General features: G+C 35.7%; 3 protein-coding genes across 9 annotated transcripts in view; 1 reads left to right on the forward strand and 2 right to left on the reverse strand.

The window, feature by feature from the left end:
• Positions 1–2,513, reverse strand: part of LOC126809752 (glutamine--fructose-6-phosphate aminotransferase [isomerizing] 2) — a 78,771-nt gene extending 76,258 nt beyond the window's left edge. For 3 of the 5 annotated variants that reach the window (XM_050534508.2, XM_050534505.2, XM_050534506.2), the window contains exon 1: positions 2,369–2,512. In XM_050534508.2, the coding sequence (XP_050390465.1) occupies positions 2,369–2,375 (7 nt within the window). In that variant the 5' untranslated portion in view covers positions 2,376–2,512. Of the gene's footprint in view, positions 1–2,368 lie in introns of all 5 variants that reach the window. The other 2 variants (XM_050534504.2, XM_050534507.2) reach the window with 1 other exon arrangement.
• On the forward strand, positions 418–19,916 carry LOC126809762 (DNA polymerase beta). 3 transcript variants are annotated; one of them, XM_050534524.2, is made up of 12 exons: positions 418–568; positions 11,176–11,300; positions 12,191–12,265; positions 12,656–12,714; positions 13,188–13,237; positions 13,622–13,673; positions 14,444–14,498; positions 16,745–16,817; positions 17,224–17,294; positions 17,582–17,668; positions 18,412–18,616; positions 19,067–19,916. In XM_050534524.2, exons 1-12 carry the CDS (start codon positions 556–558, stop codon positions 19,159–19,161), a joined length of 960 nt encoding a protein of 319 aa, XP_050390481.1. In that variant the 5' UTR covers positions 418–555; the 3' UTR covers positions 19,162–19,916. The 3 variants fall into 3 exon arrangements, with proteins under 3 accessions (XP_050390481.1, XP_050390482.1, XP_050390480.1); XM_050534525.2 differs by having other exon boundaries at positions 447–608; XM_050534523.2 differs by lacking the exon at positions 418–568 and adding an exon at positions 2,543–2,897.
• A 1,828-nt stretch (positions 19,917–21,744) lies between these two features.
• On the reverse strand, positions 21,745–24,333 carry LOC126809758 (uncharacterized). The gene is made up of 2 exons (XM_050534515.2): positions 22,121–24,333; positions 21,745–21,856 (listed from the first exon to the last, which is right to left on the reverse strand). The coding sequence occupies exon 1, from the start codon at positions 23,609–23,611 to the stop codon at positions 22,589–22,591; it is 1,023 nt and encodes a 340-aa protein (XP_050390472.1). The 5' UTR covers positions 23,612–24,333; the 3' UTR covers positions 21,745–21,856; positions 22,121–22,588.
• Between the last annotated feature and the right edge of the window lie 260 nt (positions 24,334–24,593).

Here is a 24,593-nt window from a genome sequence, read left to right on the forward strand (position 1 = left end):
GTGTCAGATACGCTGCAAATCAACTCTAGTATGTTCCACACAGCCCAATATTACTCGGTGGCACTGGGAGGGACCCTCCTTGCACACACATATAAATATTGTTTTTTAGGGGCACGAACAGGATCTTGTTCCTCACGCAAAACCATGGGTCACCACGCTCCTGAAGTAACAACAATATAGCTACTTGAATAGTGTGGGACTTGATATAAGATATGTTTATAGGATTATAAACAAACAGAGAAAAAATGACAATTTAAAATAACAGTAGTAATACAAGTAGAGTGCATCAAGTTAAAGCTATTATAAAACCTTTCTATAGAATTAATAACAAATAAGAAGAAGTCCACATATGTTGATCCTTTACAACTAGGATTGGCTATAGATCCGTTACATGCTTATATACACTTTAAGTTATAAATTACATTTTAAATAAAAACATTTTTATTGTTTATTGCTTGCAATGTCCGTGTGTGATGTGTCTTGTCTGTGTGGGTTTGTTTAGATGTGGTGCAGTTCTCCTGAACTAAGATATACCTATGACATAAATGTATATACATGTACCTGACAGGTAGAGTATACAGCTTACATGTAACTTCAAATAACATCAGGTAAATCATATCTTACATTGTATATACCATGAGTTATGTATATATTCACTGGGAGTTATATGTATATTCACTGGGAGTTATGTGTATATTCACTGGGAGTTATGTGTATATTCACTGGGAGTCAAGTGTATATTCACTGGGAGTTATTGAGGAATATATATTAAATAATGCATAATTACCTTGCTGGGTATCATGGGTGAGTTATATAGTTTTGAAGGTGATAAATACAGTTTTTGCCCAAAGGACGCCATTTCCGGTGACAGTGAAAATTGTAAATTGCTTTGACCTAGTCATAAGTGGCATTAGGCATGGAATCGTGAAAAAAAAATTGAAAAACGAAAAATAATTGAAACTTCTATGGGCAAAAATCCCTGAAAAGTGAGTGATGCAACATCACCTATTTCTCGGCAACGCACCAAATTAGAAACTAATTTTGACATACATTGTCTTCGTATGGATTAATACTACAAGTTTATGAAAGTTAAAAGAAATATTTTAAAATACAAAAAGCCTGAATGGGTTGTAAATAGCTCAATTTTACACCTTTTATTCACCATTAAATCGAAATGGAACAAATACAAAACAGAAATTAAAAAAACTGAGTACGATGTATTTTGCACTATCAGTATGAAAATTCATCTGGATCTATCAAATTTGTATAAATTAATATTTGCTTTTGAAAAGTGGTACCGAAATGTCAAAATTCTAGTTTTTGGTAAAATCACGTCACTTCTGGTGCCGACAGGATACTTTATCGGTAACAAAAAAATGGTATTTGGGACCATGGAGCATATGAACCTTGTTTTATACAAATCCAACAATAAATAATTAATCTAGGACTGAAAAACTGAATTAGCCAATGGCGGCTAACACGAAGTACTGACACAAAAATTGTTCACATTTTTGCTCAAGTCAGATGACCCTTTAATACTGTGTGAAATACCATTAAAATATATTCATAAATTAAAAAAATTTTTGTCAAAATTTAGTTTTTCAAAATTGGGCACCTAATATCTTCAAAGATTTATCAAAATTCAAAAGTATCGTAGCTATATGCACTGTCTCCGGCTATGTCAAAATGCATCATATGTTAAAATCTGATAATTATTGCTACTATTAAGGCAATATTTCAAAAAACGACAACTTGGGTGATTTCGGATATTTCGCATTGTTGCAGAATTCTCGAAATAGCATTAATCTCTAGTCACACCAACTTTCCCAATAAAACCAACAACATCATATCGATCTGACAAGTAGGTTCTGAGGTATACAATCGAATTAACAACTTGAAATATCAAATAAAATTTATAGGTTTTGGGTTGTTCTTTTTTTTAAAAAAAAGAATAGGTTTATCATTTGACATACAGAAGAGTTACATGTAACTTGCATGCTCCCCTGAATTATGAATAGCAGGGGGTATATAACAAGCAATAATCTAATATATTTAATATAGGCTAATTTAATTAATTGTCTATAAATAAATTATCCATAATTTTACAGAATAATTCAGCATAATAAAATCCCTCACCTATAGCTGTAAATTTACTACAATTTATATTCCATTTAAAAAAATTATACCTAACAATCTTTTAAGTAATAATAAAAGTGTCATTAATAAAAAAAAAAACCTGCAACAATGTATCAGTTTCTACACCAATAACAACCAAATAGTTTTATATATATACAATTCTGATATCTAGCGAGCGTCTTACTCTAGGTTACCAACTATTTGCACTATATTTATCTATATCAGTACTTACCGCACATGGTGATAATAAACTAAGTCGTCACTTTGACAGTCCTCTCTCCAAGCTTGTCAATACACACACTGCCACGTTCTAACGTCAAAATTTGGTTATAAACGAGAGGATACCCCGACCTTATCAATTACTTCCGGGTCATGCAATTACGAGAATTTCTTTCTAGTTTTCACGCGGGCCGATATCTTTCAAACGCCTTTTATTTTTATTGTTCTGTATATTATGAGGGGGGTGTGAATAGCTTGCATGTCAAGGACAGACAAACCCTAATTTTTCTTTTGTTAGATATAGATCCTTCTTCCTTTTCATTGATACAGTAGCCCTTTCGCGTGGGGGCTGACGTAACCGGAAGTAGAAATGATAGATGGGATGCCAAACTGTAAACAAAGATTTACAAGCATTTTCAAGTTGAAGATAAAAAAATTGTTTCTCTGAGCAATTTTTAAAAAGTTCTAACTCTTCAAAATGAGCAAGAGAAAGGCCCCGACTACAGACAATCCCAATGCTGATTTTTGTGATTTTTTGATGGGTAATCTTTTTTATATATTGAAATCCAGTAGGCCCTACACAACAAACAAGACAATGATTCATTGAATGAATGAATGATTATGATGATATTTCTTTTGTTGCCGTAATTTACCTGTAATGATTATTGTCATGTCAGCATTTAAATATATTCCTTGAATGATCAGTTACACAAATGGGGGGTGGGGGGATGGCCGAATGGTTACCACGTGCGCGCTGTATCATATTAAAGGACAATATTGGTGCCAGTCATTATCATATATGTGATAGAGCTGCATTTTTTTCAAAATAAACGCAAATATTGACAGACGCTGCGTAATTTACACGCAGAAAATTTCCCCAACATGAGAATAATTAGATTATTCTATGTCGTAATTTGTACAATTTATGTGCTTCATCCGGCATTTACACACCTCTACTGTACGTAGTCTCCATAATTTTTTATATTTCCTCTTATTTCATTCATAAGTTCATGGCAGTAAGCCTTCATGTATAAGTAGCTATCCTATTGGAAGCAATAAAGCGCATTTCATACAAGACTTGGGATTGGCTAGAACAAGACATACTGTTTACATTCAGCCAATCAAATGTTGGCTTTCATAGCGATAGTTTTCTCTTTACGTCCTGTCGAAGTGAAAGATTGAAATGACTGTGCCGTCAATCGTAGACATGCCGTTAACCTCCAGTCGTCATTAGACTAAATACAGTAGGCATATCAATAAAATAAGGATGCTTAAAATAGGGTTGTTCACAAAACGACTTTACATGCTTCTATATTGAGTATTTTGACAGGCTCTTCACGCAGATGTAGAGGGCAAAAACGCAAAATTTTGGAATGTCTGCATATTTTTACGCAACTCGAAATTGATCCACTGCGACCTCTGGTCACCTGTCCAACCTCGTGGGTTTTCTCCGGGTCCTCCAGTTTCCTCTGACTGCTAAAGACCCCTACGCTGAAGCGAATTATTGAAATAAAATTGAACCATGTGTTAGTCCCGAAATGACCTAGTTTGTGTCAAGTGGCCGCTAAACCCCATTTCACTCTCTCTCTCCCCACATATCGGCATTCATGGTTGATGTGACTCTCCAGTCTCCAAACTGATCAGCAGTAAATATTCACTTCTTGCCAACAATTGAAATGATGGATGAGGTCGCGGTGCGGGTGACTCTCAATAACTTTTTTCATCTGCAAATTAAATTCTAAAATAATTTTTTTGAATTATTAAGATAAAAAATAAATGTGTTGGAAGTAATCTGGATAAAAAATATTTCTTATTTAGTGTAAATCGATACTTAAAATAACATTATGTAAGATTTAAATAAAGAGTTAGCTATTCTTGCTATAATAGGTCGAAAATAAATAATGTAAAATGAATAATTTGAAAATTCCATCAAATTACTCTATTGCGAACAAAGATATTAGATTTTGAAGGTTTGACAAGACGTGTGCAATAATTTCAACCACCGCACTGGTTGTTCGAAGCTAAGTCTCGCACCTCCAATTTTAGCTTAAATCAAAATATGGCTGAACTGTTCTAATCTATTTAATATCGGAGAAATCCGATGCCATCGAGAGTTGATTATGGCCTAAGTTAATTAATGTCTACACATGTAATTAATAATTTCAGGCTTAAAGAAAGACCTGCAAAAGGCAGATTTAGCTCTTGCATAATGTATTTTTAAAATAGTATGCGATTGCGAAGGCATAAAATGAGTAATAAAAGTGCCAATTCTAGCTGCCTGGACCAGTTTGTGTTACAGGATCGGCGGAAGCAATTCTTGATTGGGGAGGGGCCGCTTAGGCTATGGAAGCTCCCGGGGATCTAGAGACGCTTTCTGGCTAATAAAATTACTCAGCAATGAAGTGAAATTTTATTTCTTTTCCAAATCCCTTACCATGCAAGCACATTCGATTGTGGTTTCCTGCAATGCTGAACTAACTTGACAATAAATGTCTAATGATTCCAAGGTTGTGGACACTCTAGAAGTCACAATATTTATATGATTTTGTTGAAACTGACAATGTATGTTTATAACCAAAAGATCTCAACATTTTTAGCTTGGAGATTCTCTAGTCCTCACAGTTTCTATTTGATTGTCAAAACTGTTCAAATATATCACTGCTGCACCATAATTACGGCCGAGTTCCAATTTCGTGAAAATCAGACTGAAACTGCCTGACAAAATGGCTGCTACCCTTAAAAGTATGTAATACGTGGACCATCTAGAGGTCAGAAGTTTTATCCGATTTAGATGAACTTAAAACGAGTATTACTAGCTTTTGGATGAGATTAATTTTGGTGCGCATTGGCCCCCTGCCTTTTACGCCAAATGTGAAATATGAATGGAGTTTGTGGACCTCCTAAGGCTACAATTTTTGTCCAATTCATGAGATAAAACTTAAACTATGTGTTAAGGATCAAAAGTTCTTGGATGAGGTCGACTTTGGTACACAGCAGACCACATATTCTAGAGTTACATGTATAGCCACAAGATGTAAAATATGTATGAATTTTTAGGCCGTCCAGAGAGGCTACAATTGTCCTATTCTGTTATAGATAAAACGGAAGTGAGATGGGGTTGAAATAAGGATCGACTGTTCAGTTAACTAATCGTGACCCTCGCAACCATAGGCATACGGGCTAACTTTTGCTCAATCTTATTTTTCGGGCAGAATGGTACATGTAATGTGAAAACAAAAATTAATATTTCATCAAGTTGGTAAAATAAAGTGCCCGAAATCTAATAACACACTAATTTTACTTTTCTTTTAATTGAATACCACGAATTTGTGCTGAATTAACTATGGATTAAAGCATTTTGTCTCGAGTCATTCTGCTTTGTGCAACATTTTTCGGGCATCGATTATTTTTTGTGAATGCAGCTGCAACAGTCTGATTGGGTGGTTGGAATTCAGGTCGGCACAGAGTGGGGTTTCGGTTGAAAACCGACTGGAAACTTTGAAGTTGCTTAAATCATGGGCTAGAATAGCAGGAAAACGCATTTGTTGCGGTTAAATTTTCAACTTTTTCTCGGGGAGCGCGAGACCCCCATACCCCGCGACGATTGGTTGGTTGGTTGGGATTTAGGTAAGTCACCTAAGCTAGGCTATATTGGACCACATTGAAGTATCTGTATTCACAGGCAAGTCTAGCAGGAAAACGCGTTTGCTGCAGATAAATTTTCAAACATTCATCGAGCTCGTACGCCTATTCATCACGGAATCTATGTATAGATTTATTTCATATTTATAATAATAAAAATAATCCTCTTATTTTTCAGTCCTTCACGTTTAAGGGGAGCTTTTGCTCCTGCTCCTCTCGATGCACGTCAGCTTTCCTTCGAAGGAGTCATTAAAGACTCCTGCAAATTAGCTAAATCGCACTCCTAAATATTGAGATTAATAAACTACTTTCAGTTTTTGTTTATTTTTAAACTGCATATATTCAAGGTATCAGAAGCTTTTTATGGCTCCACACAATTTTATAAACATGAAGGACTGATTTATATAGCGCGATAATACTAAAACTAAAGTTCCTATTGTGCTTTTCAAGTTTTCTCTATTGAACTACGGAAACGCTTCTGTAAACAGGGGCATCTTTAGCTGAGATTTAAATGCATGAAGGGAGTCAGTGGTTCTAATGTTGTAAGGCAGTGAATTCCACAACAGAGGAGCAGAGAACGAGAAAGATCTTTTGTAAATTCAAGATTCACTGATGGTTGATACAGAAATTGTTTATCTGTGGATCTAAGAGTACTTGTGGATTTATATGGGGTACTCAGATCTTTGAATAAATTTATATTGATAAAAGGACACTCAGTGAAACGTAAAACACCCTTCATAAAAAGGCTTCTGTTTAGTAAAAAATTAAAAAATCACTTCATGCTCAAAATGTATTAATAATGAATTTATTTATCGTTGATCTTATGCACTTTCACTCATCGTCTTCTTTACATAATATATTATTATTGGCATACTTATTCAACAAGGCCCAAGGGCACTACTCAAATATCTATTTTATTTTTAGATAAGGGAATAAACGGTCTGACAATTAATTTTATTTGCGTAAACCAGTGAGGTGTTACATAGAAATAGAAGATGTTAATACAACAGTCTTAATCCAATATCCCACTATCACGATTCGTACGCTCTGATCATACAGTCTGTCGATTCCCCGGTTGTACGTGACAAGGAGTAGGGTCGCCTGTCAAACCTCGTGGGTTTTCTCCAGGTCCACCGGTTTCCTCCCACTGCTAAAGACCCCTACGTGCAAGCGGATTATTGAAATAAAATTGAACCATGTGTTAGTGTCGAAATGACCTAGTTTGTGTCAAGTGGACGTTAAACCCCATTTCTCTCAAGCGAATTATTGAAATAAAAGAGAATCATGTGTTAGTCCCAAAATGACCTAGTTTGTTTCAAGTTGATGTTTATAAATAGCGGGGTTGGATAGCCGAATGGTTAAAGCATGTGCGTTGGTTCAGAAGGTCTGTCATTAAGTCTAGTGGCATGATTTTGATTCCCCGGTTGTACATGACAAGGAATAGCATCACAGATTCAACCTTGTGGGTTTTCTCTGGGTACTACGGTTTCCTCCTGCTTCTAAATAACCATACGCCCATCAAATTATTGAAATAAAACTAAACTATATGTTAGTCCCGAATTGACCTAGTTTATGTCGACCAGGGGATGTTAATCTCCCTTTACATGAAATGAAATGAAATTGGGTTTAACGTCCTACTGTTCTGCTCCTATGCTGGGCTAATGAAGACAGGCATACGTCATACAGTGTGCTATGAGGGAAATTTTGCCCGGATAGCGGCACTACGGCCTACTCTTGTATTGAATTCCAACTGTCAAGGGATCTTTTATGTGCACGCCAATGTGTACATGAGGCTTCGGTTTTCCGTCCCATCCGAAAGACTAGACAGCTGTCCTTGTCAGGTCCTCCATCCTGCATCACTGACAATGGGGAACCACATCGGAAAATCTAGATGAACTTTCTCGGCCAATGCAGGGATCGAACACCCAACCTCCAGGCTAGCGAGCCAGCGTCTTACCCACTTAGCCACCGTGACCCCCAATCTCCCATTACTCTCTCTGTGTACATGATATTTTATTTGATATGTTGTTAGCTCTATAATATGTCTTTGTAAAGTGTGAATATGCACATTGGTGATTTCTGTGGCAGTTGTGCGCTATAGAAACATGTAGTAATAATAATATTAATAATAATAATAATGTCTGTTTATTGTCTTTTCGCTTCAGACAAGCCCAATATTTTTTGTCGGGTGTACTGAGGTTAATATATTAATAAAAAAAAGGTTTTTTTAAGGAAATGAGGACATTTTAATTGGTGCACCTCTTGTATAATTAAACCACTCCCTTTCAGTGGTATATGGACTATCATCACTGCTAAATGTCTTTAGGCTATCTAGCCATAGATTATATCTGTTACCATGGTTACCTGTAGGTTACTGACTTATATAAACCTAAATAAAGTTTTTGTTATTATACAATACGTACCTAGATCTCAGAGGCCGTTTATTATATTTAATGAAGGTGCGTTCATTATTATATTTTATTTAAGGATTGGTTAGATTATATCTGTTACCACGGTAACCTGTGGGTTACTTAGGCCTACATACAGTATAAACATCTATATGAATTATCATCCATTTATTATATTTAAGGAAGGCGCTTTCGTCATCTTATTTTATTTAAGGAAGGCCCATTCGTCATTTTAATTTATTCGTTAGACGTATGAGAATGTTGATATATTATTTTTATTTTATCATTAATTTTAAATTACTGTCATGAATATATTTATGGGGTTATTTTTATTTTTATTCATCCTAGGGAAATAAAGAGCACCTTTTATTTTCTGTTAGCAGTCATTATCTATATAAGGAGTAGGGTCGCCTGTCCAACCTCGTGGGTTTTCTCCGGGTCCTCCGGTTTCAATCCACTGCTAAAGACCCCTACGCGCAAGCGAATTATTGAAATAAAATTGAACCATGTGTTAGCCCCGAAATGACCTAGTTTGTGTTGAGTTGACGTTAAACCCCATTTCTCTCTCTCTCTGTATAAGATTAGCTTATAATATGAGAGGGGGGGGGGGCGCGGACGTCCACTCACTACAAAGTACAAACTAGGTCATTTTGGGATTAAAAAGTTTATTTCAATATTTTGCTTGCACATATATGGGTCTTTAGCAATAGTAGGAAACCGGAGGACCCAAAGGAAAACCACAAGGTTGGACAGGTGGCCCTACTCCTTGCCATGTACAAGCAGGGAATCAAGACCACGGCAGTTGACTCAATGACCTCCACTTATGATCTAAGGCGCAGGTATTAAACAATTAGGCCACCCAAACCCATAGGAAACCAAACGCTTGAACTTAAACATACATCATGCAAGAGCTAAATCTGCCTATTGCAGGTCTTTCTTTAGGCCTGAAATGTTATTCAAATTATTAATTAGACATTAATTAAATTATCCAGACCATAATCAACTCTAGATGGCATCTCTAGCCCGCGATCTTAAGTGGATTGTAAGCCGATTTACTGTATAACTTTCCTTCTCGATTAAACAATTAAATAGATAATCGAGACTATACTGTTTATCGTATTGACTTTAGTAATGATGACCGAGGCTAGGCAGAAATTTCATTCGCTTAGTTCTCGGTTCATAGTGGATCAATTTGAATGAAATTTTCAGCAAATTGCCTTTACGTTATCTAGTTTTTAACTATTATAGTGAGAACAACCAACTCGTTATCGAATCTCCCATAATGTATCTTTAAATAAAAATTTTAAAATAATTTTGTGATAATCAGGTTTTTACACAGAATTTAATAGAGCCATTTATTTTGATGATGAAATTGACAATTGCTATTGACCCAGTACAGTTGCTATGGTGTACAGGACATCAATGTGACTCATGAGTAAGACACAGCTCACTAATCGTGAAAAATTTATACTAGTTTTTTATCTTTCAACCAATGAAAAAGCTGAATTCTTAAAACAGTTAAGTTTCATTTTTTGTGAATGAGACTCCTGGCCCCGAGTTCACAAAGCATTCTCGGACTTAAGTTAAGAATTTACTCAACTTTCAATCACTGTTTATGAGAAATATCTTTGATCCAGATACACAAAACTTTGCATATACATAGTTTCTTATTGATGTATTTGATATATTAAAACAACAAAAGTTTTATAAAGGGCTATATTTTAGTTAACATAAGCCAAACAATTTTGAATAAATTCTTGACCAAAGTCTGAGAATGCTTTGTGAACTCGGGGGGCTGGTTATTGTCATTCTCGATATCCCCAGTTGTATCATTCCAGTCTACTCCTCTAACCTCTGGGGCCATCAAATAACACCCTATTTATGAATAAAGATTACTATGGTTTATTTCACTGCGTTTTCCGGCGTGGTTTCCCATTGTCTGACAAGGACAGCTGTCTAGTCCTTCGGATGAGACGGAAAACCGAGGTCCCGTGTATACATTGGAATGGACGTAAAAGATCCCTTGGCAGTTGGAATTCGATATAAGAGTAGGCGATAGTGCCGCTGCCCAGGCAAAAACTTCCCTAATAGCACACTGTATGGCGTATGCCCATCTTCATTAGCCCAGTATAGGAGCAGAACAGTAGGACGTTGAACCCCATTTCATTTCATTTCACTGCGACGACGTTTCAACAAGTTGTTATCCAGCATACAACACAAATAAATAAAATGAAAAGAATATGGTTATATATATATCTACAAGAGCAGTGTGAACCCTCCAAAGGGATGCAAAATTAGCACCTTCCCTACATCTCATTAAAAAGGTCACACTGTTACATGTACGTATATACTTATCCTCACATTTACATAGGGTTTTCACGATTTCAAATTATTTGCCCTTGATTCTACATAGTTTACATAGTTTCAGCATCATTGTTTACAGTCACCACACTAAACGTTGTTGCAATAAAATGCTAGTTACTTCCCTTTGCCCACTCGATTGGTCCATAAAAATAGCAGAAGTATCAAGGATGGATAATTTGACAATGTGTCTCCCCCCGTGGATGGATTAATCAAAGTCTGACGTCAGGGGTCAAAAAATGCTCGTACGACCCCTGACGCGACCTTCCAGTACAACTGGTCAGATCTTCATGTAGTGTAGGCCATTGAAAGTATAAAAAAAAAAAAAAAAAAAAAAAAAAAAAAAAAATATAGATCTGTATAATTTAAATATATATAATTTACGACTTTGTTTATCTTTATTTTGTAGAATTGGCCAACTATGAGAAGAATGTGAATCGTCAGATGCATAAATACAATGTTTATCGTAAAGCAGCCGGTTTACTCAATAAACATCCAACACGGATTAAATCTGGTGATGAAGCCAAGAAACTAGTAAGTATGACCTACATATCTCCCTCGACTTTAATTATCTCCCTTTTGTATGACCACCGTCAAGATCAGTAACAGTAGGACGTTAAACCCCATTTCATTTCATTTCTGTTACCTGTTTCTTGTAAATCATATTTTTTTTTTATTTTGTGTGAAGTCTGTATTATTACAGGCCTCAGGGTTGTACAACACAGTGGACACTTACCACTGGCCCCTGCATCCATTCATTTGATTTGATATTTCTTGTTTATTTCTTGCTATGTCTAGTCATTCAGATGGGACAAATTGGTGTGCACGTAAAAGATCCCTTTATAGTTTGAATTCGATATAAGAGTAGGTCGTAGTGCCACTGTCCGGGCAAAATTTCCCTCCTAGTATACTGTATGGCGCATGCCCTTCTTCATTAGCCCAGTTGGAGCAGAACAGTAAGACATTAAACCCCATTTCATTTCATTTGTTTCACGGACCACATTTAAACCCTTGGCGGGCCGGATCTGGCCTGCGGGCCACATGTTTGACACCTCTGCTCTAAAGACTGCATTTATCGTCTGATTGTTTTGAAATTGATACTCATGTATGTTGTTTACATTAGTCAGATGAAGAAGCCATATTTATTTTCAATAATTTCCGTTAATTCCTTCTGGAGTTATGGCCCTTGTTTCACTTTATTGAATCACCTAGTTTGTGTCCAGTGGATGTTACACCCCATTTATCTCAGTCCTGTGTTTAATTTCAATAATTTCTGTTAATTTCTTCTGGAGTTATGGCCCTTGTTTCATTTTATTGAATCGACTAGTTTGTGTAGAGTGGACACCCCATTTATCTCAGTCCTGTGTTGTGTGATTTAATGATATATCTTGATAAATAACCCATGAATTTTGTTTATATTTTAGGACGGTATTGGTAAACAAATTGGGAAGAAAATTGATGAATTTATTGCAACCGGAAGTTTAGCAAAATTAGACAAGGTATCAGTATTATTTCTAGCAAAAGATGAAAGAATATTTTATTGATTTGGTGAGTGGTGCAGGACGGAGGGCCTGACAAGGCCAGCTGCCTAGTCATTCGGATATTACGAAAAACTGAGGTCCTGTGTACACATTGACATGCACGTGAAAGATCCCTTGACAGTTTGAATTCGATATAAGAATAGGCCATGGTGCCGCTGTCCCAGAAAAATTTCCCTCATAGCACACTGTATGGCATATGCCCGTCTTCATTAGCCCAGTTTAGGAGCAGAACAGTCGGACGTTAAACCCCATTTCATTTCATTTTATTGTCGGGCAACCTATCTTTGTCTCATTGGAGTGAGTAATACCAGTTTTCTAAATGTCAACCAATGTTTGTTTTATTTGTAGATTCGAGCGAGTGATACCAATGTAGCGATAACAGAACTCACCAAAGTAACAGGCATTGGGTAAGGTCCATTATTTCAAGTTCATACACTTTATTACAATAAACGGGGATGGGTGGGGTGGATGTCCGAATAGTTAGCACATGTGCACTGTATCATAAGGTCTGAGTCAACTGGCGTGGTTTCGATTCCCCTGTTGTACGTTACAACTAGTAGGGTCGTCTGTCCAACCTCGTGAGTTTTCTTCGGGTCCTCTGGTTTCCTCCCACGGCTAAAGACCCCTACGCGCAAGCGAATTATTGAAATAAAATTGAACTATGTGTTAGTCCCATAATGAACTAATTTGTGTCGAGTGGACCTTAAACTCCCTGTCTCTGTCCCACTCCTAAAGACACTTACACGCAAGCGAATTATTGAAATAAAATTGAACCGCGTGTTAGTCCCAAAATAACCTAGTTTGTGTCGTGTGGACATTAAACCCCATTTTTCTTTCTCGCTCTGTCTTTATACATGAATTTTCTGTGTGATATTTACAGACCTGCTGCAGCTCAGAAATTTGTTCAAGATGGAATCATGAGTATAGAAGGTAAATTTATCAATATTTCAGTCTCAATGAGAAGATGAAAACTAGGTCTGTTTAAATAGCAATGTGCACCACATGGTGGAGGGTTGGATGGCCAAATGGTCAGCGCGTGCACTTTATATCATAAGGTCATTGAGTCAACAGGTGTGGTTGTACGTGACAAGGAGTGGGGTCGCCTGTCAAACCTCGTGGGTTTTCTCTGTGTCCTCTGGTTTCCTTCCTCTGCTAAAAGACCCCTACGTGCAAGAGAATTATTGAAATAAAATTGAACCATATGTTTGTCCCGAAATGACCTAGTTTGTGTCGAGTGGACGTTAAACCCTATTTCTTCCTCTCCAATTTCATGGTAAAATCAGTTTGTATTTTACTGTATTTTTTTTATTTTAGATTTACGTAAAAACGTTGATAAACTGAACCATCATCAACAGATTGGTGTAAAGTAAGTCCTGTTAAATTCATTGATTTATCGGGAGCCACAGTGGCTCAGTGAGTAAGTCGTTGACTCGTTAACCGAGAGGTCCTGTGTCTGATCACTATGTTGGCTGAAAAAGCTCATCTGTATTTTCCCGTGTGGTTCCTCCTTGTCAGTGGTGCCAGACAGGAGGCCTGGCAAGGGATAATGTATAGTTGTTTTGATAGAACGGGAAAAAACGAGGTCCCGTGTATACATTGGCGTGCATGTAAAAGATCCTTTGGCAGTTGGAATTTGATATAAGAGTAGGCCGTAGCACTGCTGTCCAGGCAAATTTCCCTCATATGCCCATTTTCATTAGCCCAGTCGGAGGACTTCTGTTTAAGTGGGTTTTTTTTCACATGATGATTAGCATATATACTTGTTCTTTGAACAATCACCCATTTATTTACAGACTTTATGTTTCCGATATAACACCACAATTCCAAGAGGTTTAATAATATGCTCGTTCATAGTAGTACACAATTAATGCACCCAATATCACCCACCTCAAACCACCCTATTCAGCTATTCATACGAATCTGACGTTTGAATATATTTCGTAAAAAAGTAGTCTTGATTATCCCGGCCTGTCAATCAGACGGAGTGGTCGTTAGACTGGTTAAGCGAGACTGATTTCAAAACAAGAGCATGTAACCTATTTTTTACTCAAATATTGCCTCCAACCATGTGAATCAGACGGTTGAGACGCCAACCAAATTGCAAATGGGTAAACACATTATAAAATGTAATTCCAGATATTTTGAAGATTTTGAGAAAAGAATTCCGAGAGAGGAAATGGAGAAATTAAAGGTAAATTAATTTTTTATCCACTCTTTTTGATCCTTTTAATTTTTAATTCCTAAAGGGCCTATCAAAATACAATCTGATTAAAACACAGATTCTATTTTGTTCCGTTTTTTATAGTTCAAGATTTAGTTTTACTTGTCTTTACTAGAAGAGTTGTTATATAACCTGCATTCTGGATGATGTAAGGGATAAGCTAATGAAAAGGCCTGCTATGGCAAGTTTTTGTCGCAAAGTGCACGAAACTATTGGTAACCCACTAGAAACATCAACGCTGATTGATTAATCAAATATCTGACGTCATAGGGTCAAAAGCCGCTCATATGACCTTTGATACGATCTATCGCTACAAGTCAGATCTTCATGTAGTGTAGGCCATCGAAAGTATAGAAAACGAAACGAAATATAGATCTGTATTTTAATCAGATTGTTGAATAGATAAGATAATATATACCAGTGGTTCTCAATCTTTTTTTGCCAATGGCACACCTTGGAACACATGAAAAGTAGCAGCACACCTGGCTAAATATATATGAAAAATATTTGAATTTTGCAAAATAAAAACATGGCAAGTCATAAAACCGTAGACACAGACTAGTCATAGATACATAAAATGACTCGAACTAAATACAGAAAAACACAGCTATGAACTTATCAGTAGACACCAGTGAATACTTAGTGCGCCGTTCAGAATTTTGAAGCACACCTAGGAAAATCTCGTGGCACACTGGTTGAGAATCACTGTTGTATACACTGTCTGATACACAGTGATGATTACTGGTTTGTATTTTAGACTAGGGCTAGCTATAAAGAATAAACATATTCAAATTTTATAAATTTCAGTCTCTGTTATTTTTACTTTCCTTTCATTGCTAATGACCCTTACGAGCAAGGGAATTATTGAAATAAAATTGAACCATATGTTAGTTTGTACTGTTTGAATGGCATTTAGTAATTGAACACATTAAAAATAAACACAACAGTTCTATGGATAACCATTACTGTATTTCTATTAAAGCTACGTTTCAACAATGATTCTCATGTCGTTATCAAGCACAACAACAAGACAAGAGAATCGTTGTTGAAACGTAGCTTTAATAGAAATACAGTAATTATTATCCATAGAACTGTTGTGTTTATTTTTAACCTAGTTTGTGTCGAGTGGACGTTAATCTCACTAGGTTCCTTGATAATCCCAAATGAACAATCCCACCATATGTTAGAAAATTCCACCGATAACCATTGGCAAGAGATTAATGTTTTACTTCTTTAAATGACATCTAGAAGAAGCATGGTTAACTATTCATAACAAAACACAACGTTTCGTAACACATACAGGTCACGTTTTAAAAAATAGAGAAGTAGTTATATCCATTTATACCTTGTTTAGTTTAAACATATTTTATTGACAAATATCAAAAGGATTGAGCACAAGTATCAAAAACTTAGAAAAGCCCTTTCCATACATAGAAATGATAGACATTATTTAATACAAACAAGACTTCGAAATAGTATATACAATAATAAATAATTTATAAGTAATATAAATAAAGTCAGATGAATTATATCTGTGTTTAGTTATGAATAGATTAAAGATACATTATGGGAGATAAGATAAAGAGATGACAGTTCTCGCTATAATAGTTAAAAACTAGATAATGTAAAGGTAATTTGCTGAAAATTTCAGTCAAATTGATCCACTATTAGCCGAGAAAGAAGCGGATGAAATTTTTGCATAGTCTCGGTCATCATTACTAAAATCATTAATATAAACAGCATAGTCTCGATTATCCACTTTTTCTGATTTAATTATCAATGGCCGTTAGCGGCATATAGGAATCTAATCCAGGCAACATCGAAGGCTAGCCTTGACATCGAGAGTTTATTATGGTCTGGATAAGTTAATTAATGTCTAATTGATAATTTAGATAACAATTCAGGCCTAAAGAAAGACTTGTAATAAGCAGATTTTGCTCTTGCATAATGCATGTTTAATGTTTTCTTGTACTAATGTTTTATTGTGATACAAAGAGACTAATGCTTTGTTGTGATACAAAGAGATCAATGTTTTGTTGTACTAATGTTTTGTTGTAAGAGGTTTTGTTATGATACGGAGAGACTAATGTTTTGTTGTACTAATGTTTTGTTGTGATACAGACTTATGTTTTGTTGTGATACAGAGAGATTAATGTTTTGTTGTGATATGAAATAGTATTTGGTGTTATGTAATGTTTTATTGTGATATTTTTCAGGAAATAGTATTTGGTGTTATAAAGAAATTAGATGATGAATACACAGCGGATGTTTGCGGTAGTTTTAGAAGAGGTAAAAATATTCTAAAACAATGCTTCTCATACACTGTACCAAACCTATGGAATTCATTACCCTCGACCTTAATTCACAATCGCTTAGCTGTTTTAATAGAAGCAATTAAAGACTCATCTCTTATTATTCGACTGCTTATTAGTTGTTAAGATTAGGTGTGTTTTTATCGTGTGATAAGCGGAGAGCTAAATGCGTCTTGAGCATTTTACTAAAACTGGGGAATTGTGTACAGAAAATTTGTACTGAAATTCTCTCTCACTTGACCTGTTTTCATTAGCCCAGTTGGTGCAGAAAAGTTGGACGTTAAACCCGATTTCATTTAAACATGACTTTTAATGATTTTATCTACCACAGCAATTATTACATACCCAGGATTAAATGTAATTGTATATTTTTATTGTAACAGGTGCTACCTCTAGTGGTGATATAGATATTTTGTTGACTCATCCTAGTTTTAACTCAACAGATAAAAAACAGGTAATTATCTATCTCTAATATATATATTATATATATCGGAATGGTTAATGGTTAACATGTGCGCGGTGGATCTTAAGGTCTGTCATTGATTCAACTGGCGTGATTTCGAATTCTCGGTTGTACGTGGCAAGGAGTAGGGTTGCCTGTTGCACAAGCAAATTATTGAAATAAAATTGAACCATATGTTAGTCCCGAATTGACCTAGTTTGTGTCGAGTGGTGTGTCATTGTATAATGTTCTACTGTCTTGATGTATCGTTGTATAATGTTTTACTGTTTCTTTTCCAGCCTGAATTATTAAAGAATGTTGTCTTAAAACTAGAAAAAATTGATTTTATAACAGATCGTCTTTCACTGGGTGATTCCAAATTCATGGTAAGAATAAACATTCTGTAATATTTATTATATTAAAGGTGGATCTGTCCAACTTCATGTGTTTCTCTTCAGGTCTTCCGGTTTCCTCCCACTGCTAAAGACACATACACGCAAGCGAACTATAAAAATAAAATTGAACCATATGTTAGTCCCGAAATGACCTATAATTGGTCTTATATGCCCGTCTTATATATAGCCTGTCTTATAATCTGTCTATATGCCCATCTTATATGCCCATCTTATGTCTAGCCTGTCATATATATCGCCTGTCTTACAGCCTGGGAGCCACGGTGGCTAGGTGGTTAAGACGCTGGCTCGCTAGCCTGGAGGTCGGGTGTTCGATCCCTGCATTGGCCGAGAAAGTTCATCAGGATTTTTCAACGTGGTTTCCCCTTGTCAGTGGTGCAGAACGGAGGGCCTGGCAAGGACAGCTGTCTAGTCCTTCGGATGATACGAAAAACCGAGGTCCTGTGTATATATTTGAATGCACGTAAAAGATCCCCAGGCAGTTGGAATTCGATATAAGAGTAGGCGATAGTGCCGCTGCCCGGGTAAAATTTCCCTCATAACACACTGTAAGGCGTATGCCTGTCTTCATTAGACCAGTTGGTGCAGAACAGTAGGACGTTAACCCCACCCCATTTCATTTTATTCATTTCATATATGCCTGTCTCCTAGCACAGTTTGTGAAGAATCGTAGGACGTTTTATAAATAAATTGAATATTTTTGTTTTGTGTTTTAGGGAGTTTGTGCTTTACCTGAATCTGATGAAGAAACAAAACGTGTGTTTAGAAGAATTGATATTCGTTTAATTCCACACGATCAGTTTTATCCTGCTCTCCTGTATTTTACTGGTTCCGATATATTTAATAAAAATATGCGTGCTCACGCTCTGGAACAAGGCTTTACACTCAATGAATACAGTATACGACCTGTTGGTAGTACAGGTTAGTTCATATTTTAAATTATAGATTTTTATAAAATGCACCCAATATTCAAATCTGATTAAAATACAGATCTATATTTCGTTTCGTTTTTTTTATATATTTTCGATAGCCTACACTACATGAAGATTTGACTAATTGTAGTGGAAGGTCGCATCAGAGGTCATACGAGTGGCTTTTGACCCTATGATATCAAACATTTGATTAACCAATCAGCATTCATGTTTCTAGTGGGTTACCATTTTGTGTTAAAACCCATTTCTATCTCTTTTTTGAACCATGTGTTATTCCAAAAATAACCTAGCCTGTGTCAAGTGGATTAATACCCTCTCTCCCTCTCTCTCTCTCTCTCTCTCTGTTGTTGTGAGTATCCTCTCTCTCTTGTGCTGAGTAGAAGTTAAACCCCCTATCTTTTTCTAAATTGATTAATTACAGGTGATATTATTTTTCCAGGTACACCAGGTGAACCATTACCTGTATCAAGTGAAGAAGATATATTCGACTATATAGACTACAAGTTCAAGAAACCCAGTGAACGCAATGAATAAATCATTCTATCAATCTTGATAACTTTAAATCAGTCATAATTTATGAAAACATAATGTCACTTACCATATAAATGTCCATTTATAATAAAGATGCATTATACAAAAACTAAATTATTTGTATGCCCGTCTTTAGTAGTTCGGTTGGTGCTTTTACCACCATTTCATTTCATTTCATTTCATATAAATTAATGGCTAATCTATTCAAATATTAAACATACATTATGCAAGAGGTAAATCTGCCTATTGCAGGTCTTTCTTTAGGCCTGAAACGTTATCTATATTATTAATTAGACATTGCGATATTTACTGGATTTGAATCATGATGTAACGTCAAAATGGATAATCAAGACTTTGTTTTTTATCATTCCGACTTTAGTAATGATGATCAAGACTAGGCCCAAAGTTCAATCGCTAAATTCTCGGTTCAGAGTGGATCAATTTGACTGAAATTTTCAGTAAATTCCCATTACATTATCTACTTTTTAACTATTATAGTGAGAACTGCTAGCTCTTTATCTAATCTTCCATAATGTATCTTTAATACCTCAACAGAAATGAACTAATGATTTTCTATTCTATCAACATTTATGTGTTTCTATATTTTTTATTACATGTAATATTATTTTCTTTGATTTTTTTTTTTTAAAACTGATTTTTTTAATGTTACATATTTTGTAGACCAGATAATGTTGTTTTATGTAGTAGACACAATTGTAAATAAATGTTTTTGTATGATTTGTAACAGAATGCAGAATGTGGTCTAATTTATTTTTAAGACAAACATATATTTAATTTTTTCCGTCTACAAATTGACATGGTGTCAGTCTAGTCATTCGAATGATACGGAAAAGCGAGGTCCCGTGTAGACATTGCCGTGTACGTAAAAGATCCCTTATAAGAGTAGGCCATTTTGCTGCTGCCCGGGCAAAATTTCCCTCATAGTAGGACACTGTATGGCGTATGCCCGTCTTCACTAGCCCAGTATAGGAGCAGTAGGACGTTAAACCCCATTTCATTTCATTTTGAAAACAGTATATTGTTAATTATGGTACATATGCAATGAGGCTCTTGTCTTGCTCATATTTTTGTCGCGCAGGATTGACTGGCAATGAAAATGAACGGTTACAATATATTTGCTGGACCGAACCGCAGTGCAGTTGACAGACTAGGATACTTACCTGCCAAAAAGTATCGAAGAATTTGACAATAACGTAATAATAAATACAATTATTTTTTTTTTTATGTGTAAACACCCATAAATATTTGGAATGATGTTGAAATTAATTCTATACTTTGGAAAAAATATCTTGCTGATCCTAAGTAAACAAAATACGATAATACATGTCAACCTCTTTAAGAGGAACACTGACACAACTTGTAGCATTATGCAGTTCGGCAACCAAATCAAATTCAGTGCTTTGAGTCACTGTTTAGATGTGGAAAGTACTTCCCCAAAACTCCATAAATTCAATGTGTGACGCATACTCTTTTCACTGTTACATATTTTAATAGCCTTGTGATCGTCTAGTATGGTCTCTGGTTATTTTTCTTATTCTTTACTTTATGGCTAGGTCTAGGACGTATCTTTAAATGTCACTCTGACATCTCCATGTTGTGAACTTACCCCAATTATTCAGGTTATGGTTACACACATGAATAACAATACCACAGTTCGTTTCTACATTTTATGTCAAGCACTGGATACATAGGTTACAAGCATAGATTAAAAATAAAGCCATTCCCTACTCTCGCTACCCCACCATTTCGCAGATCGAGTTTACTGACGGATGCACTACATCAGATGCTGCCTCTTGAACCTCAACGGACTCTCCCAACGCATTTCTACATTTGCTCTCTCAAAATCTACATGGTTGTCTACCAATCGCCCGTTCGTTCGTTTCTGGGGTTTTACGTCCACTTCCACCAAGGGTGATATCGTAGACAAGCCAATCGCCCGCTGCTCTGATGGTTTTATATACCTGGACTTCTGCTATCTGTTATTTAACTGGTCAAGTATTACGTAATTAATTATGATGATATTGATTGGTTACTAAGTCTAATGACGTCACGAATAAGCCAACTATGGAATGGACATGCCTCATACCTTGCATACAAACAGGTGGCATAATAGAATAAAATTAATGTGTTTATTAACCTAAAGTTCAATTCATGTATCAGATTATCACAGATTTCCATTGTTTCACGTACCATTTTGCTTGTATATGAATCTGTTAACAATAATTGTAACATGGACGGGAAATTTTCCTTTGTTCTTTTCGTTGAATAAGCAGATTGTTTCCCTCATTTAAATCTCTGATCTGTACTTCTCTTTCCTCTTACGATTTATTTCCTCAATCTCCCATTACAACTTTTTGATCTGGAAAATGAAACTAATTTTAGGGGATTTCAACTCTATCTATATCGGGGTGTAGATGATTTACATACTTGTAACAGCACACCTCGTTACGCAGGCAGCCAAACACAAATGAACAGAGGTGTGATGCTCTGCGCAATCTTCTGGGATTAAGTCGCAAGCTTTTTACTAAATGTGTACCGGAATAATCAACAAATTCAACATACAAGTTTTAGGGTTCAATGAATTCTCTTTATATCATCATTTAGTTGACAGACAATTCTAAGTTGATTATATGATGAATATCAAGTTGAACATACACACAATACACATATGTGAAAACTGAAATAACAAAAGTTAACAGAATTACTAAACGGTACTAATTGATATACGATAATAACTATAGCACAACGTACAAACTACGTAATATTGTTAGCTAGGAAACGGCGTTTGACAGTGCCTGCATGACAGCTAATACAATACACAAGATTTCAAACCCAAAACGCAATTATACATATCAAATAAGAATACTGACATATACTTAGTTATGTGATGGACATATTAACTGATAATTACAACCAAAAATATATGTTTATAACACAATACCTTTTTGACTTCACCCCTTTCCGCAACGCACAAATTTGGCTGCCATGCTTGATCCCAGACGAAAGACCACGATTTATAGGAGTAACTAATAAATTACATATACAAATTCGAACCAAATATTTATAATCATAATTTGATTAACTGAATAATTATGTACGTATTTAATATTTACTCTAATATATAGAATCTACTAATAAACATATCTATACTTCGGATATAAAATATAATTAGGAAACCATAGAATGTAAACAATTGATGCTCCCAATAGCTACCCCTCTAGGAAGTCATACGGCCTATACTTGACTATGAATTCATTCAATCGCAACACTACGGCAAGACGACAATTGTTACATGGCTCCTCAAAATTAGTATGCTGATTTTCAACAAAAAAAACATAACAACCTAACTATTACATATTCAATATTTCAACGAACTTAATAAAGAGAGTTCTAATTTTAAAAAGACAGTTCAGTTGGCTCCTTGGCGGGGATTTCCCTGGTCTTCAAGTCCAAGAAGTAAAACTAATTTCTGTACTGGACGTTCTAAATATACAGGCGGAATTACACATTTTCCATCAGAATTTAAATATTTATTACCAATGTAAAGCTTTACTTTACGCACATGATTGTCTGCATCGGGATATGTTTCAACAACACGACACACTGACCATTGGTTTCGCGGAAGACTATCATCTATCAGAAGAACAATATCACCGTTACAAATTTCACGTTTAGAATCATTCCATTTAGAGCGCACTTGTTGATTTTGTAGAAATTCGCGTTTCCACCGTGTCCAAAACTCATTGGCCATATACTGCACACGACGCCATCGCTTTTTAGAATAAACATCTTCCTTTTGAAATTCTCCAGGAGGTGGTAATATAATCTTAGTCTTCATAGTCAACAAATGATTAGGTGTCAAAGGTGCTAAAGATGTGACATCATTAAGAGTATCTACAGTCAAGGGACGACTGTTCACAATTGCTGCAGCTTCATACATAAAAGTACGAAGAGATTCATCATCTAACTGTGTTCCAGACTGCATCATAAGCGTAGAGAGAACAGCTCGCACTGACCTTATTTGGCGTTCCCAAACTCCGCCCATATGACTCGCAGCAGGGATGTTCATTTTGAAAACAAAGTCGAAACCATTTTCTAACAAATATTGTCTAACATGATCATGATTGATCTTATGAATAAGCTCATATAATTCTCTTTTTGCTCCAACAAAATTGGTGCCGTTATCCGAACGTAACTGACGTACAGGACCGCGAATAGCAATAAATCGACGCAAACTGTTAATAAATGAGTCTGTTGACAAACTATTCGCAATTTCTATGTGAACAGCTCGACTAGTCATACATGTATATAATACACCATAACGCTTTCGTTCGCTTCTTCCTTCCTTAATAGTCCATGGTCCAAAACAATCAACAGCGCAATATGTGAAGGGAGGCGCAGGCTCTAATCGATCTTCAGGAAGTTCTGACATTTTCTGTTCTTGTACTCTTCCTCGCAATTTACGACAGATGACGCAATGATAGATGTAACTTGAAACGACTGAACTACATCCTAATATCCAAAATCCACTGGAGCGTATCTCATTAGTTGTGAGACCTTTACCTTGATGCTTTACAGTTTCATGGAAATGACGAACGATCAACGTAGTCAAATGATGTTTCTTAGGCAGTATTATTGGATTCTTTTCTGCAGGGTCCAAATTAGACAATTTAAGGCGTCCACCAACTCGAATTATACCATTATGATCAAGATATGGATCTAACTTATATAACGATGATGATTTCTTTAGTTTTCTCTTCGCAGCATTATCATCAGTCGCTTTCTGTAATTTCTTCAAAATTTGTATTTCTTCGCTGAAAACTTGTGATTGAAGAAGTTTAATGATTATTGTTTCAGCATGTTGTAATTCATCCACGGTTAAAGGTGTGTAAACAGATTTCAGACTCGCCTGATTAACTTGTATCTTCTTTCTTAATCGCAGACACAGGGCAACAGCTCTTTTAACTCGAAACCATGTTGAAATATGCTTAAAACGTGATAAGTCGAATTTTACAGTAGGTTTTGTTAACTGTGTTGCAAATACTTGAACTTTTCTTACTTCTGGGTCATCCTTGGAAATTAGGGATTCTTCTTTGAAATCGCAATTTACGGGAAGTTCAAGATTCCACAAAAAATCAGGTCCGGTAAACCATTTCGACTGTTTAACCAGTTAGTCAAGTTCTAATCCACGAGAAGCTGCATCCGCAGGATTATCAGAACTACATACAAAATTCCACTGAGCAGGTGACGACGCTTCTCGAATTTGTTGGACTCGATTCGCAACAAAAGTTTGAAAACGTCTGGCATCATTACTTATGTATCCTAACACAACCTTACTATCGGTCCAATAAATTTCACTAATGTCATCATAGTCGAGTTCACTCTTCAAATGCACACCGACTCTAACCGAAACA

This window comes from Patella vulgata, chromosome 2, assembly GCF_932274485.2.
Source record: "Patella vulgata chromosome 2, xgPatVulg1.2, whole genome shotgun sequence".
NCBI lineage: Eukaryota > Metazoa > Mollusca > Gastropoda > Patellidae > Patella > Patella vulgata.